Consider the following 18071-nt stretch of genomic DNA (forward strand, 5'->3'; position numbering starts at 1 on the left):
AGTGAGATGTGTTTTGAGGTGTAACCTGCTAGAATGCTCTGATTCAGTCTCCTGACTCCTGCCGTCCTGCAAAGCAGAGGAAATGACCTCCCTGACCTTCCTCATACAATGATGAATATACAAATGGCATTGGAAGATACTTGGAACTTTTGGGAAAAGAGACCATAAAAATGGGTAGCTGCTTTCTAAATATCCTATGAAGCCCAGATGCCATAAACAGAAGATTGATAACTGTATTTAAAAAAACTGGCAAGAAGACAAAAAACACAAACAAAATTAAAATGCGGGGAAATATTTCTAGCACATATCACAGACCCAAGGCAAATTTCTTTGACATATAATAAATGCTTACAAATCAAAAAGAAACACTCAGTATCTAAGAAGTTAAATGGGCAGAAGCCATGAACAGACAACTGAAATACCATTTTCACCTCCAGATTGGCACAGATCCAGAAGTTTGATAATTTGTGGGGTGGGAAGGACGTGAGAAAATGGGCATTCACACATTATTGACTGGAATGTAAATTGGCATAATTCTGTGGAGGCAACCTGACAAAATTTATCAAATTAAAGAGTATATATCCTTTGATCCATCAATTCCACTTTTAGGAGTTTATATCTTACAGATACAGAACAATACATGTAAGGATACTTATTGATGCATTATCCACATTGTAACATAGCGAAATACTAGAAATAATCTAAGTGTTAAATCAAGAGAGTACTGGTTAAACTATGGTAAATTCATGCAATGGGTTTCTACTCTGCAGCTGTTACAAAGTGTGAGTCGGCCTTATGCGCTGATAAGCAGTGATCTCCGAGGGTGTATACCATCTCTGGAAGGTACACAGACTGCTACCAGTGGGTGCCTGTGGGTGAGGGTGACTGAGGCTCAAGGGTAGGAGGGAGCCTTTTTACTCTATGTCTTTTTTACCTTTTCAATTGTGTAACAAATGCATGTATTATTAATTCAAAAATAATTTTTAAAAAATTGTCATGTAGGTCCAAACAAACCAACGCAGAACACATGTGCGAACCAGGCAGGTCGGCCACTGAGTGACCAGAGGAGTCCAGGTCAGGAGGAGGAAGGCCTGAGGGAAAAAGGAGCCCAGGGCTCCGGTCCATCACATAGGAAGGAGAGAGGCTGTGTGACCAAGCATGCCTGGTCTACCTCGGTTGGTGCTCCTCTCTGGCCTTTGGCCAGACTCCTCAAAGAGCAGATGAGGTTCAGGTGTCCTATTCATGATCTCTTTGCCATTCAAGTGGGCATACAAGTGGCCCAGGGACCCTCTCATACAACAGAGTGGAAATCTGAGGTCGTCTCAGAGTGACCTGACCAGTGAGCCTGAAATCTGGAGCTCCCAGGGGCTCCCACCACGTGTTCCCACTATGCTCACCTCACCAGAAAAAACAACCGGGAGAGAAGAGACCCACCAACAGCACAGAAATACCAGGGCCTTGGGTGTTAGGCTTTGGTGTAACTAGTTTCTTCTAGAGCTCGCAGAATTTACAGAATCTGGCAGTACTGCTAGAGCTTCTGATGGATGCAGTTAGCTGGTTTCCATTGCCTGTCAAAAAACATGGGTCACTTTTATTTTGCCTCTCAGAGCAGCAGAGCTCAAACTACATATGGGAAAACTTTACAGTTCAGTGCGGCTGTCTTTTTGAATTTCTTCTAAATTTACCTTTTCAAGGACTATGCGAATATGTGATAGGCTTCTAAATCTTGACTCAAAGTCATTGCTTTGAAAGAATCAATATGGCACAAATCCTATAAAGATTCTAATTTACTCCATTCATTCATATTACATATAATATTCACTACATGCACGCAAGCAGTATGCATATTCTGCCCAGAGTTTATCAGGCAGGTATGCCACTCGATTACCGTAAGTTCAATTCCATCAACTTGTAGAATGTTAAAAGCCATACCTGTTAACTAGCAGGAGAGCTTTATTCTGTACTATTGGCTACGGCAATGAGACATGGATGTTACATGATTATATCAAAATTCAAGGATAGCTCCAATGTTCTAACAAGTGGCTACCAAATTTCCTCCCAAGAGTCATGGTAGACCCCACAAAGGGGAACAGAACAGTGGGTAACTGAGTGAGAGGCAGCAAGCCACTAGTGACTCTCACTCAGGGATTAACTTTTCCCAGAAACAAGCAAGAGAAGCAGTGCCCGTGAGCTCAAGGGGGCGAGTTCCAGCCCAGAAGGAAGCCTTCGGCCCTTCTGGTGTTTTGGACTTTGGCCCTTCAGAAACTGGACTTCATGCCCAATTTGAGAACAGCCCTGTCCCCACACTGGCTCTGCAGGTTCAGCCAGTCTCTCTGGTGGCCCGACACTAAAAGCATAGTGCTTTCTGTTCTCTGCAGTCACTCGTGAAGGCGACTGACTAGGACAGACAGGCCTGGCCAGGGGACAGGGCTTCTCCGCAGGAGAGCTGTGGAAGAAGCCGTCACTGCTGCGGCCCTGCCCTGGCTCGTGGAGGACCCAGGAGAGGCCCAATGCTGGCAAGCATCTGTGCAGGAAGAACAGTCAGCACCCTCATGAATCATCCCTCTTTTGTACTTGGGCTTAGAGGAATATCATTTGTTAATTTACGGTAGTTGTTAATGCTCAATTAAAGATGACGACACAGAAGAGGCTGGCTGAGCTTGGCTCTGGGACATGCCAAAGCCAGGTAAATCCAACCATGTTTTCACATATGAACATCTGCCAATGGGTCCAAACAAGGTTGAACATCATACAATTAGCCTTGGCAAAAAAGGAGTAAACAGATGGACAACGGTGGATAATAAGCACTTTCCTCAGCCAAATTTGGGCCTTTACCACACACCCTGAAAGGCAAGCCTGGAAGGCCCAGGTGGGGTCTTGCCGATCAAGTGATACTTGGAGGGACAGACGTTACGTTTGATGTAGAAATATAAATATGTAAGTAAATCAACAGCCATCACCGGCTCAGAGGCTGTACAGTGGGGTTCTCATTGCTAAAATGCCTCCGTGCTGGGTTTATTTTTGGGATTTCCAGCTATACAGAAACAGCCGTGTGAAATTGGAGGGACAATTGTACCTTCCTAGGTGAGTTTCCAGCTCAGCAGCTGCTGTACCCACCTCCCTCTCCATGAATTACCAGGAGTGCCATCAGAGAGTGGGAACATCGGACACACCACCCGTCCTCAGCTTTGATAAAGACACCTGTGTCATCTATACACCTGTCCCCTCTCCCGGGGACTCCGAAATTTCACTGCAGTGTGTGCATCAGCCCTAGGGGACAGGCACTATTAACCCGACTGTACAGATGGGGAAACTGAGGCTGAGAAGGACGCTATTAACTCAAGTCTATACAGTTGCTAAGTCGTAGAGCTGGGACTCCACTCCAAGTCTGCAGGACTCCCAGACTTCCGGGCTCGGGACACTGTGCTATGCTGTGTCCTGAGAAGAAAGTCTAGGGCGTAGCTCTCTGGCTCCGGCTACAGTACAAACCCTGCACCCCACACCGCAAGCTCCCTGGGATCCAGGAAATCTGATTCAGAGAATCTTCCCTGGATGTCTGCTCTGTGCCAGGCTCTGGATCGGGGTACTGAGGCAAGGGAGGAATGGGCAGATACAGGGTAACTCATGGTTTCTGCACAGAAGTACAGTAGTCCGCCCTTATCCACGTTTTCCCGTGGTTTTAGTTACCTGAGGTCAACCGCGGTTCGAAAATATTAAATGGAAAATTCCAGAAGAAAACCAGTCTTTAAAGAAAGCTTTAAATCACACACTGTACTCAGTAGCATGATGAAATCTCGCGAGTCCTGCTCTGTCCCTCCTGGGATGTGACTCCCCGCTTTGTCCAGCATATCCACGCTATATATATGTATATATACTACCCACCGGTTAATCACTTAGTAGTCGTCTCAGTTATCAGACCGACTGTTGTGGTATCGCAGAGCGTGTGTGCAGTAACCCGTACTTTACTTAACAATGACCCCAGAGTACAGGAGTCATGATGACGGAGACGTGACAAGCCAAAGAGAAGCCAGAAAGTGCTTCTGTTCCATTAGTGGCTGTTAACCTCTTACTGGGCCTCATTTATACATTAAACTTTATCATAGGCATGTATACATAGGAAGAAACATAGCTATGTGGTATTTGGTACGATCTGCAGTTTCAGGCATCCACTGGGGATCTTGGAACATAACCCCTGTGGATAAGGGGTGGGGTTATTGTGGTACCATTTTGGTGTGTGACTCCAGTTTTGGTTTCTCCTGATGAGGGGCTGTGGGCTAACGAGGCAAATGCCCACAGGACCCTGCAGCCTCTGGCTGTGGGTGGGGTGGGGTGGAAGGCCCAGTGGGGGCAGAGCAGTACCTGCATGGAGCCAGATCTGTGCCAGCGTCATCCAGGGGTGCAGTGGGCCCTGCTTGGGGGCGCTGCTCTGCAGAGATGAGGCCACTTCTGACAGGGCCTGCTCCACTCTTGAGGCTGCCACGGATGTGGCATGGACGGAGCCTGTGAGAGGTTTTTGAGAAGACGGCATCAGAAGTGAAAGGACAGACCCAACCAACCAACCACCCGCCGCCTCCCACACACAGACATGAGTTCAAGACATACACACACCCCCCTTTCCCCACGATGTTTCTAAGTTTTATCGTCCATAAAGATACAGTGATTACAGCTGGAACCTTAGTTTCTGCCCTTGGCTTTAGCTAATCTCTTAGTCAACAACCAGAGCACATGCTATGCCCAGCGCCCCCTCCAGAAGCTCAGACTGTACCGTGTGAGTGTTGGGGGCAGGGAGAGGTATAGCTAGCACACAGCTATGACGCACCTGTTAAAACATGGCATAGATAAAGTCTACAAAGTGAACTTACAAAGCACCTCTCTAAGGGCCTAAATCTAGAAACAATGTGGGGTGGAGGAAGGAGTCATGCTGGCCTCCTGGGATAGTACTTGGAGTAGATGGGGGCCATTCTCAAGACAAACCCAGCAACTTCCCATTTATTTCATTCCCTGGCCTTCAGGAGGTAGGCAACACCCCTAGATTTGGAACCATATTCTAGAACATGACTTAACTGTCGGGAAAGCACTTTTGCTGTGCGTATAAACAGAAGTCTATTCTTAAGGCTACCACTAGGCTAGTGGAGGACGGGTGACAGCAAAGATGCCTGGGGCTCAGAAGCTGCACCTGCCTAACTCTTACGGGGATCCTACTGTCCTGAAAGGTAAGGATGGGAGCAGACTGAGCATGTTCACTGGTCAAAGGAATGTGATGAAAGAACTTCCATTCAGAAATCAAATGAGTCATGTTTGGAGACCACCTTCAAGCCAGGGCTTGTTCCCCACTCTTCCCAACATTCACTCTTGGAGGTACGGTTTCAGAACTGAGAGCAGGGGTCTCAGTTATTTCAAATTTAAAACTGTTGCTATTTATATTCACCGGCAACATTCTTAATTTATAATTCATCACAAAGTTTAATACGGACATGAACATTGCAACATCATTAGTGGTGACTATCAACTTATCAGAAGGTTGAAAACAGTGATAAGATATAAAGACAGATGCTGACCACTGAAATTAATCGAGTTGGTTATACTCTGGATAAGTCGAAGTTGTGAGCATAAAAGTGATTTCTGTGGGGCTTTGAAAAGCAGGATAATTTATTCATTTTAAGAGCATTTGCAGCACTAGACTGGCCATCCATGTTGTGTTTTGGGAACAAAGGAGGTTGTGTTTTGACTGTTCCAACGAGAAGGAAACCTGGATGGATTCCTCTACACACACTCAAATCCCTCGGTGGGGGTTTGGTGCAGTGAGTCATGGGAGGCAGAGGGAAGCCAGAATGGGATCCACCTTCTCTGGGTGATTCACAGGCCGACCTGCCTGTGAGGATTATGATTCGCAGACATTGGTCCTTTCCAAAACGTCCATGGAGACATTTGGCCCACGCCAAAAGGTCCTTGACATTTGGTCCCATTTGCTCCTATCCGAAAGGTCCGTGGAGACCTTGCCAAGAAGATCCTTGAAATCTGGAACCCGGGGATGTTTTAAGTGTGGATGTTTTGGAAAGGACCGAGTATCAAGGAACTTTTGGTGTGCATGAAATATCTTAGAGGACATTGTGGACAGGACAAAATGTCCTGCAAGGGGACCAGCAAGAGGCGTGTGCCCCTGGGAGAGGACCGCTGAGTCCTCCAGAGTGAATGCTGCCACACAAGAAGGAGGAACTTGAGGCCCAGCTAAAAGTCACTCATTGATGCCATTCTGCTGTAGGAGAACTGCTCAAGTTCGGCAAAAATCAACCTTGCTTAGACAAAGTGTGTCTGACTCCTTAAAAAAAAAGTCTTAACATCAATTTTGATGAAACTGCTATCGATTTTGGGGGCCTTATTTTGTGTTTAACCTTTTTTATGGAGAAACCATATTTTAACTCAGATAATAAGGACTTGACATGCTTTCCCTGAGACTTCTAGTAGCAACTATGAGTTAAATCAACGAGGTTGTCGTTGTTATACCCTGACATTACCAAGCTGGCTGACTTTCTCCCTATCTTGAACAGTGGTTCTCAACCTTGCCTTCACTTCAGAATCACTGGGGGATTTACAAAATTCATGAGGCCATAGCCACACCCCAGACCAACCGAAACACCCGCTCCAGGGGTGGGGCCGGGCATGTGTTTGTTAAGTCGCCCAACTGATGCCAATATGGAGCTAAGACTGAGACCCACTGACCTGGAGAGACAGGAAGCAGACGTTACTAACATTTGGTCAAACAAAGCTTGAAGGCGTGTTCTACACATGTCAGCCCGCGTGAGCTCTCCTGCCCCGCTGTAACTCAACAATCTGGGGAACAGTGTGTCGGAAGCCTCTTGGTCTCCGAATCCCTTTAGACTCTGAGAAGTTATTGAGAACACTAAAGAGATTTTGTTTACCTGAGGTATATCTATTGATATTTACCATATTAGAAATCAAAACAGACATGATTAAAATAAACGGTCACTATTTATTTAAAAGTAACTACATACAATAAACTGCTGCTCTAGAAAAATTCTGCAAATTTTCTACCAGGTTCGTGGCTCCTGTGCTACACGGACTTGTGACTTTTGGAGGGGCTAATTTTGCTTTTTGGATTAACTGTTTTGTTTGGTCCACAAATGAACGAACCAGAACTTTTGCCAAAGTTCCTTCTCTTTGTGATATCTATATACAGTGAAATTAATTCTCTTCATAAAAATGTTTCACTGTGAATTCTGGCAAAGGATGATGATGATGAGTGACAGCAGTGGTGGCTATCAGTTTTAGAGAACCTTCCACGTTTCAGGCACTGTGATCATATATATATTATCTCATTTAATCTTTAAACAACTCTTTGAGGCAGGTAACAACGCTATCTGCATTGTTTAGATGCTAAAATTGAGATTTAATGAGGTTATGTAATTTGCCCAAAGTCATATGGCCAGCAGGTGGCAAAACCAGGACTCAAACACTAGCCTGACTCCAAATCCAGCCTTTCAATGTAGCTCTGACACCACCTCCTCCAGGAAGGCTGCTGGGATTCTTCCGTTTCTTCTCCCTATCACCGCCCTGTGAAAAGCTAGGTCTTGGGCCCTCAGTGCTCCCATAACCTCCCGTGGGTATGGCTATCACTGCACAGACCACGCCGTTTTATGTTAAAGTTAATATAACTGTCTCTCCTGTTAGACTGTGTGCGGCTCTAGAAGACAGGAAGCATGTCTTCCATTTAGGTATTTTCAGGGGCTAACAATGCCAGGTACGTGATAAATACTTGTGGAATGAATGAATGAATGAATGAGTACTGTGAATAGACATGTCACTGTACAAAATTTAGAAGAGAGTGGTCCCCTCTTTCGGATACTATACTCTCCTTCTCTAATAATGGCTCAGAGGCCAGAATCTTCACTGTCTCAAAGGGCTTTTCAGTGTGGCTGTCATCACATCCAACAACCTAGACGAAAAATGGCAGTGGCACCTAGTTAGATTAAACACTGCACCTCATTTAGTGACTTCCCCCATCTCAGCTGTAACCAACTCATTTGGATATGGAACATAACTGAAGTTTATCAGAAATATTTTTTTCCTTCCTAGTCAACCCCTTTTTATAGATGTTTTATAAGGGCAGAGACCCTTTGTGGTCTGAACTAGGGGTGGATGTTAGAGAATTCAGATATGTATTAATAATAGCAAGGAACTAACAATACTGGTAAAATTATTTCATAGTTAATGCTACTATTCCTGGCAATCACCCAAGTGAAATTCTTCCATTGGATTAGAATTTGAAGGAAAAAAAGGATAAACATCAGTATGAATCAGAATGAATCTGATTAAAAAATATAATGAAAACAACTTGTATCTTACTGTGTCATAGGACTAAAATGGTACCTGTTAAAATAGCTACTGGATGTTGATCTATGTAGGTAAACAACTAGCCTGACTCGCTAGTCTCGCTAACATAGTTTTAAAGCAACCCTTTTCTCACCAAAACAAATGTGTTCCCACAGCGTCCATGGGGTGGGGAGGATAATTACCCTAAGAAAAATGGACAAATCGAGGCTTGAAAAAGGAATTAGAGGGAAGAACGTAAGACATATTTCTAATTTGAAATCTAAGGCTCTGGAGAAAGAAGCTTCCTAGTCATCAGGTTCGACAGGTAAGCGATGACGATGACGAGTGTCCCCAGCTGCCATGCATTTCTTATTTATCACATTCATTCGAGAAGTGCTTATCACTGTTGTAACCCGGAGGGCTGAGCAGCTGCTGTGCTCCAGCAAGTCCCTGTCACAGGACACAGTGGCTCTGAAAAGCCACTATGAAACGAGAGGAACTGAGAGCTAATGCAGGCAGTGAGAGCTCGCCCTAAAATCTGGCCCAGGTTCTGTGACCTAATTGCCCCGATGGTACAGGTGGGGGAGGGCAGAGGCCCTAGAGCTGAGGAGTTGGGTACTTCCTCAAGCCAACTGCTGTTTCTTCCCTCACCCAGATGCCCAAGAGGAAATGTTATCTTGGACACCTGATATGAAGGCAAAATGACACTTGAAGGGTTGTTCTGATCCTACATCCAGGGTTTTCATCTGGGCTCCCCTTGGACCACCCTGTGCGGGGTAAGGGGGAGAGGAAGGCAAGGCGAGGACCCAGGAGCTACGGTAAAGAGGCATTTCCTCACATGCCAAGAGGACCAGAAACCAAGACACCGACTCCAGGAAGCTGTGAGTCAAGCTTGAACCCCTCCCAAACCACGGTTTTCTGACCCATGCTCCTATCATATGCCGCAGCCTGTTGAGAAACCCTGTCACAAGTAGGACACTGGGAACAGCCAGCTCAAATTGCCTTTGCAGCTGAAGCCTTTACAAAAATCCTTTTTCCAAAGCACACTATAGCTGTGGTTCAGTTTCACATAGACCTTGAATGTGGCAATCACATAGAAAGCGTTATTTCACCAAAGTTCACCAAAGGGCTCGTAGAGCCAACAATTTTGTTAAGCCAAAGGCATAATCAAGTATGTTACTTGGTTATGTTTGATAACCCTGAATTTTCACAAGCAGGGTCACTGAAAGCATGGCATATATTTATATTCCAGGTGTCCTTGTGATTGGTGGCATTAAGTGGCTGTGGTCTGAAGGGAGTCCACCTTCTCTGTCCCCTCACGTCTTTCACAGCATGTACGAGATAAACTGGATCTCCGATGAAACTCTGCCCACCTAGTGACTTGGCAAGCATCACAGTCCAGGAACAAGGGACAACTGTTACATAATGTGTGGAAAAAATCCTCCACCAGAGACATCAGTGCACGTATTTCACATATGTGCTCAGGATTCGGAGCGGCTCTTTGCTTCCCGGTCCCAGAATTAACTCAGGAGCTTCCTGAGCATGAATATAGGACAATGATGGAGCACGTGGCCCCACCCCAAGTCCCATCTCTCTGTCACCCACATTCTCTGCCTAATGCCGCCTCCGCAGACACCTGCCTTCCCTGCGTTTTTCTGAAAAGAAACAGCGGAGTCACCGCTGCGAATAAACCTCTGTATTTATTTTCCCTCGGTCCTGAAGTGATTCAATGTTATCTGTCAATAGAGTTTATTCAGCTTCCAGTTCTTAGAAGCTGTGCCCTCAAAAACCATTAAAATAAGAAGGAAAAAAAAAAAAAGCAGCAGTTCCACCTCTTAAAGGGCCTGAATACTAAATAGTAATCTAAATGACTAAGCATTCTGCCACAGAGCTGTGCTTACAATTTTTTCATTTTTAGCAGGAAAAGAATTTGTTTCTCAAGATAGGGCTTGGAAGCAAATCAGTCCAATACTGCAGACTGCTGGCAGCCCAGTGACCCTCTCACACCTGCCACCTGTATTAAGGACCAGTGTCCTCTGGGCTGAAGGAAGTAGCAGCTCAGTAGCTAGTGATAATTGTCTCTCACTTTTTGAAGGGAGAGGAGAGATATGAGAGTCCACTGTCACTTCAACCCTCAAATTAGGCATATTTTTTCTGTGTGTTTTTTTTTTACCTAATATTAAAAATTTTGGTCCGTCCCCACCCCCCATGGGTGTTAGGACAATTCCCATCTGCGGGTGGTCCTATCAAGTCCTGTGATTCTGAGGAAGCTGATTTTGGGTGGTGGGCTCCTCGAACTGCACTGTGAGATCTCCCTTCTGCATTTCTAATCCCGGGAGAGCTGCCACCTCCCCTCTTGGTAGAGTGTCGACCATGTGACAAGGGCCTGGGGCTGTCGTGGCTTCACGGGCAACTGCCTGGTCCTACCCAACTCCCACCGACCATGAGGCCTCCTGCTTGTGGGTTCCTCTGATAAAGAACTGCGGTCACCATGCTAGTAGAGACTCCCCTTTCTTCACTGAGTGGAAAAGAGATTAAGACAGCCAAACAAGTCAGGACAGCCAAACCCACGGTCCCCAGACGAGATCACAATTTCCAAATGACTTTAACAGAGTATCAAGCACAGTTTAAACCTGACAGGATGTGTCTTCTCCTGAAAGGGGAAAGTTCTTTCCAGGGAAAGCTTTAGGGAAGGATCCCATAAAGCAGGGAGAGGCTGGGATATGTGGTCACCAGTGGGCATGCGGGGGCGGCCCAGCAGGCTGCTGGCCGGTGTTGGCAGGGCCAGGCGGTCACACAGAAGCGTGGAGGGAAGCCGTTCGCATGCATGCAGGAAGACGCCAGCTGTCAGCGAGCCGCGCCCCGGCTCTGGCTGGAGACAGTACCTTCTGGAGGACCACACTGGGCAGGTGCTCCCACCCCCATTGAAACCCTCCCCGGTGCACGTTCAGGAGGCTGTGTGTCCGGACTGAAGTGCCCCTCTGTCTGGGGAAGGCTATGTTTGTCTCTGAATGTGTGGGAACAGCTTCCCAGGTTTGGGCGGAATTCTAATTACTGGACATAGACTGCTGAACTTCTATCTGAGAGCCAGTTATTATTGACCTGTCAATCTCCTAAAATCCCGTACAATCTTATTTAAAGACACCATAGAACTAATTAAGGAGACTTTAATTTAATTAAAATAACAAGAGAAGGTTTATATCTGAATCATTAGGGCTGAATTTCTCAAATTGCCACCCCTCTAAGGCCGCGGGGTCCTCAATAGAGGACTTTTTCATATATAGATGAAAAGAAACCTATTAAGCGGGAGCAGAGGGTGAAATCGACCACCTGACTAGTCACTTCCTGATCATGACATACGTTTTTGAATGTTAGAAAATGCAAAGTCAATAACAAAATGCCGGCCATAATGGAAAGAGAAAAAAGGACTTCCTTGAATTTATTTCTCAACCTATTGCATTTGAGAGGTGTGTTTTTTCATTAGCCTGTTTACTCTCTTCTCCCTGTTGTGCATGCCTAAAGAAAGCAGCATTTTCACCAGAACCAGTGACATGAAAAACTGAGCCAAGAATCCGAGTCGGCCTTTGTGATTTTAGCACATTCTTGGAGAAGAGACTAAAACGTGAACACACATTTTTCTCCAAAATGATGACAACTAGAGCACTCAAGAATGGGGGGCGCTGAGGGTCCTCAAGTCTAAGCAGTGCTGGGCATGTGGAGAGAGGCCTGTGTGGCTGTGTTCCAGCGCGGCTCTTCCCACCAGTGGGTCACCTTCCCCTGGGAGCCCCAGCTGCCTGGGCTGCAGCTCGGGGAGTAGGGTACCCGACTTAGGCCTGAAATCAGGATCATCTAGCGGCAAACCATAAAGGCATGTGTGGACAGAAGAATTAGTAAACTTACGTCTTCACAGAAGTGGAAACTAAGGCCCAGGGAGATTAAGTGAGTTGCCTGGGTCCCTCTGCAGAACTGGCCCTTGAACCACGTTTCCTGACCTTTGAGAGAGTTGGAGCTGCTTCTATGGAAAATAGAGAGTACAAGGACCTTGTATAAATATATCAAGCCTCAGGAAAAAAATATGAAGCCTGACTGTAACTACCAAGGGCTGGCTGCTTGATGACTTGGATATAGCCTGACTTTCTGAAAGTCAGATCTTTGTAAGCTATCTGCAGAGTCTGATATTAAAAGGACCCTGGCAATGAAAGGACCCTTTTTATTCCCCCCTGAAAAACCCTAATATGAGGACAATACCACACATACCTCTTTTCTGTTATGGACTTTTTAAAGAAAAATAAAGTCACTGCTAGGCTGAGCTGGATTTCAGAGGGGAAATCAGCTCCCTGGGGTATGTTTGCCAGAAGCAGTAACGACTCAGACCTCAAGCACATTGGCTCCTCATACCCTTTAGCATTTCCCAAGATGCAGTCCCTGAAACAGTGATTCCACAGGGTGGAAAATGATGAAATCAGCTGGGGAACACTGGGTCAAAGTGAAGAGAGCCTTGAAGGTTTTAAACTGGTGGACTTCTCAGAGCCTTTAATGTGCTAATGTGAACTGTGAGTCTCTAGGAAGGAGATGCACTATTTGCCCAAAATATCTGACCAGGGAAATCAGAGGTCTAAGAAACATCCCTTGGAAATGTGATAATTCACTAATGCGGTAAAAGAATACTGCCGAAAACACTAGGCCTACACCCAGGGAATCGCTTCATCTCCTCTAAATCTTGGTAGATGTAGATAAAGTTTTATGATGTCTGTTTAGCTTATTTTAGGAAAATTAATGATCAGAATTACTCTTCTATGGAGCAATAATAGTTGAACTGGAAAGGCATTTCAAGATTCAACTGATTGCCTCTACCCCAAATTTATAGGCAATCCACACTGGGGAGACGGGTGCCCACACTTCTCACCCACTGCACACACTTCTCACCCACGGCATTTTCCCTGCGTTGCCTCCTTCTGTAGTCCTTCCCACACAAGTACTGCCTCCTCAGCATTTAAACCCAAGCTGCAGCGGAAGCGTTAGAATCCCAGGAGAGATGAGCCCCACGTGGCAGGGTGGGCAGGCAGGTGGCAGCTCAACATTCCCAACAATCAACAACCAACAACCACAACACACATTCCAGGGTGGAGGGAAGCGTGATTCTGGAGACCCTCAGAGAGGTTAACAGATAGATTGGTAAACTACTTACTAACTGAAAAAAGGGAGGGAAAACCATGAAAGTATACATCTGGAGAGTTGCCTTGGAACAACAAATCAAACCAAAAATTAAAACCAAGAAACAAAACATTTGAAAAATCAAAATTAAGGCTAAAAAAGCAAATAGAGTTCTAATAACCTTCCAACTGCAAGTCTGGCTGTCTGGAATCAGGTTTCAATTCAAATGGGACACATTTCCCCACTAGCAATGATTTTTTTTTTTTTTAAACCAAAGAACGGCCAACTGGGAATTCCCCTCTATATTTTAAATGCTCACCCAACACATGAAAGCTGAACAATTCATGTAACGTGTTTTGTTTCCAGGGCGGGAAATTCCAAAGGGAAGCAGAAAGTAATCAAACAGTTTTCAGGTCTTTCCACATATTAACTCTATGATTCAACAGTTTGTAGGGCTGGGCTAGTTTTCATTTCTGTTAGGTCAAAGGATTGGAGGGAGAAATTCATAAAACTTTAGGTCTTAGCTATCTATCCTCATGGAAAGAGTTGGGATTCAAATTCATAACAATTTTAATTAGGAAATTCTATACGTCTCAGCAACGTATGGTGTGTTTTCCCCTTCTCTAACTCATGGGCACTTCAGTCTTAGTTAAACTACCTGGTTACTGGCTGGTTCCTCCCTAAGGATGGAAGACGAGCTGCACAAACTATAAACAAATGAACACTGCCTAGGACGCAGTACATTCAGCAAAAAGCCCAGTGGGTGCTCATCACCCTGACAGTTTACTAATTAATTTGACATACGTGCCTCATTGGACGAGACAGGACTTTGGTTTTAAAGGAACACAGGGTCCCTGGGATACAACGCAATAAATATTGGCAGGGTGTGGAGGTTGGTGGGTTTGTTGTGCCCACAAGAGTGGACGGGGCAGTGGGCACATATAAAGTTCTTCGAGAACAGTCAGAGCCCATTTTATGATTAAAAAAACTGGTCAAAAGTCAATGTGAAAAACAATTTTTCTGGAAGAACTGAAGCTGGCAATTGCCCCTAGGCATTGTTTTAAGGGAAAATGTCTATTTTAAGAAGTGGATTAAAAACAACATGAGCAGTTTATAAGCATTCTCTTCATCTTCCATTTCATAAAAACTGGGATTGCCATTAAGGCCAAGGTCAGAACACCGAGTATGCAGACAAGTAAGGTCATCGTGTTTGTTGCTTTGGCTGATGTGTTTTTAGGTGATAGCCTCATTCTGGCCCTGACTCTGTGTGTGTGTGTGTGTGTGTGTGTGTGTGTGTGTGTGTGTGTGTGTGTGTTTGTGTGTGTGACACAGCAGGTTAGCCATCCGAAAGATGAACACTTTAGAGAAAGTAAGTAGTTCTTTCTGGCAATGAGCTTTTGTTCAGTATATAACTGAGCATTTGGAACAAAGATGAGCCCTTGTAAATCATGAATATAGAGATTAAATTTTCTGGCAGTGCTGCTGGTAAAGTGAACATTATTAAATAAATGAGTGAAAGAAAACCAGGTGGACTCTCCTGGTGAGACCCATATTTAGGTCCCATTTAAGGACTTCATCAAGCGCTGTTTCATTTTAATACAGGGATTTTGTTTTCATTGACATGTTCCCCAACATCCTAAAATGGACTTTCAAATTTCTCTATTATTTAAAAGCAGGATTAGATTAAAATAATGCTCCGTTTTTCTGCATAGTTTCATGACACAAATCCCACATTTTCCTTCCTTGGAAATGGAAAACAATTTATAACACTGTTTTTCACAATGTGGTGCCTAACCCACTGGCACTAGAATGATAAGAGGATGTTTTATAAATGCAGATTCCTGGGCTCCACCTCGGGCCTACCAAACTCTGGGGTGGGGCCCAAAGGATCTGCAGTTTTCAAAGCTCTATGTGTTTTTTTTTTTAATTAATTAAATTTATTGGGGTGACAATTGTTAGTACTTTCTGTGTGGTTTTCATGCACACAGAGAACCACGTATTTCAAAGGCATATGGTCATTATCTTCAGAATACTAGCTTGATTAACATAGACTTGTCGAATTAATTTCTAAATTGGAAACCAGAAATATTTATGAATAAATTATCATTGGCCAATTGTCCTAATTTGCCTTTTTCAAAAACAGAATTTTGATGTATTTATATCAACTCTAGGAAAGCAAGAAGTACCCGAGGACTCGGAGCAGTATTCTAGAAAAGCTTCTATTTATTCTGCTCCAAACAGGTTTCCTTTCCTTTCCAAAGAGGAGGCTGGAACTTGGGTACCAATATCTCCTGCCCCAAACAGCTTTCGGATTTTCAAATTAGCAAGGATTTCCGCTCAGATGGATTTGATGCAGTTTTTATCCAGCTTATCAGTTAGGAAGATTATCAGAAAACGAAACATCAGGCAAATGAAGCAGGTCTAACAAGAAAGGAAAAACCATAAACCATGTTTACACAGAGAGTGTTCCTGGCGGGGGCCTGGGTCACTGAATGACTGAGCTGCTGGGGGCCACACAAAGGTATCGGGTTTGGGATGAGAATGAAGATGAGAAGATACAAACAGGTGGAGAGGAGATTCGGTTCTTGAAAGAGAAGAAGAGGAGGAGGAATCTGACACTAAAAAAGTGAAAGAGAAAAAAAAAAGGATAAAGGCAAAAAAAACCCAAAAACCTTTAGAAACACAAAGAAAAAATAAACTAGGTTTTAATATACTCACATAAGCTGCAAAGAAAATGAGGTCATGTAATACACAATCATTCCTCTACTTGACAATAGAATACAAGTGTTTTTTGACAATAGAATACAAGCGTTATTTGAAGAAAACCAATTGGTTGTTTTTCCACTGGTTATTTAATTGTTCTGCCACAACACCATGGGATAAAAATAACTCAGATTTACCTGAGCCCAGATTCAGCAAGACGTTCCACTGAAAAGAACACATCTTTAATCTACAACATCCAGGACATTATGAAGGAAACTATTTGCTTTGCAGTTGGAAAGGGTTAGAACTTGACTTTTCTTAGATTTGTTTTTTTATGAGAAGCACTTACATAAAGCTTATTTGAAAACTAATGATTTCCTAGGTGTAGCTACTAAGGTGCAACAAGATATCACAGTCCTAGCATACTGAGAATAGCATGCTAAGTTTTCTGAGCTGGTCTGTGGTTGGGTGCATTGGCTGGGCCCTTAAGAAGGAAGCCACGGCTGCCACCTTCGTGTCTTACACCTGGAGAGACACCCAGCGATGGGGAGACCACCTCCGAGACACCACCCAGACAAAATAGACCAAATTTTCAAGTTCATGGAATTATTTTGCTCTGGATAGGTGACCAGTAATATCTACTAGTGATTAAAGATAAATCCCCTTATTCCACATCCTGTTCTAAGGCCAAAGGAAGAAAAACAGTTTTTCATCTTCTATTTAAGGAACTACCAGCTATTCCAGAGAAAGGATGATGATTCATGGCTTTGCAGTTATGACTGTCACTCTATCGGATTCCTCTTTTTTAATGGCTGGGGCCATCAGATGACAGATGTGGGGGGCAGGAGCCAGAGGTGATATCAGAAGGGAAATCATGTTCTTCAAGGGGAGCTTTTTCAGTTTGCCACATTCATTTCATCAAAACAATGTCCACTCTATTAGCCACAGTGGACTGGCTAGTCCAAAGCTTCTGGACATGGGTTCCCCTTATGTGATTCTACAGATCTGCACATGGATAATTTCAGAGGTGGGAAACCATATGCTAGTTAATTAACCATTCCAAAATCAAGAAACTGAACCTGCACTTAATAATGACCCAGATGTGTAATAATGGTATCGTGCTTACATTTTTAAATAGTTCTTATCTGTGTGACACATACGCTGAAATTGTGAATGTGAGATACGATATCTGGGATGTTCTTTAAAATACTTTACAAAACTACGTGTCGGCTAAGAGAGATGAATGAAAGAAAGAATGCTAATTGCTGAAGGCTGGCGGTAGGCACATGGGGATTCATATATATTTTGATATGTCTGAAATTTTCCACAATAGAAAATTAAAAGATAAATAGGAAACACATTTTAGTTCTGGAATATAAAAACAAGTGATCCAAGAGGGCCGTGGCTTCACAAAGGAGTCAGTGTACATAGTGGGCGATTCAGAACTGGCAGGTTCATGGCCAGAGAAGTTTGCCATGGCTTTGGCCACGGCCCTTGCTGATGCCGACACTCTATGGCTTTGCGCGTGCCCTTTACATTAGGGAATTCAGAAAAGCAGTGAAGCGCCGGGTGTGGCATGGACCAACGTTACTGATAAGCTGTCACCGCCAGGGCTGGGTTCTCTTGGACCACAGCTGACCTCAAACTCACTTAGGTTTTGATTCGGGACCATTTGTTACCTCGGATAAGTTCCTTTTCTCTTTTTCTCTCTAACCCAGTTGCTTTCCTAAATGAGCAATGCTGCAATGGATATTCAAAATTAGCCAGCCTCCTTCTACACCACATGCACTGACAACTGTGACAGAGAGCAGAAAATGGCTGCGATCACGCTGGATGGGTAACTCTGGAATGTGAAATCTGAGTTCATAAAATACGTCATTGCT

General features: G+C 44.3%; 1 protein-coding gene across 7 annotated transcripts in view; it reads right to left on the reverse strand.

Annotated features, from left to right (window-relative positions):
• Positions 1-18071, reverse strand: part of TTC7B (tetratricopeptide repeat domain 7B) — a 241476-nt gene that overhangs the window by 44404 nt on the left and 179001 nt on the right. For 3 of the 7 annotated variants that reach the window (XM_081048770.1, XM_081048769.1, XM_081048775.1), the window contains 3 exons: positions 15942-16103; positions 13520-13570; positions 4360-4500 (listed from right to left, as the gene is read on the reverse strand). In XM_081048770.1, the coding sequence (XP_080904896.1) occupies positions 4360-4500; positions 13520-13570; positions 15942-16103 (354 nt within the window). The remainder of the gene's footprint in view (positions 1-4359; positions 4501-13519; positions 13571-15941; positions 16104-18071) is intronic. The other 4 variants (XM_081048771.1, XM_081048772.1, XM_081048774.1 and 1 more) reach the window with 2 other exon arrangements.

This window comes from Rhinolophus hipposideros (genome assembly GCF_964194185.1).
Source record: "Rhinolophus hipposideros genome assembly, chromosome: 5".
NCBI classification, from domain to species: Eukaryota; Metazoa; Chordata; class Mammalia; order Chiroptera; family Rhinolophidae; genus Rhinolophus; species Rhinolophus hipposideros.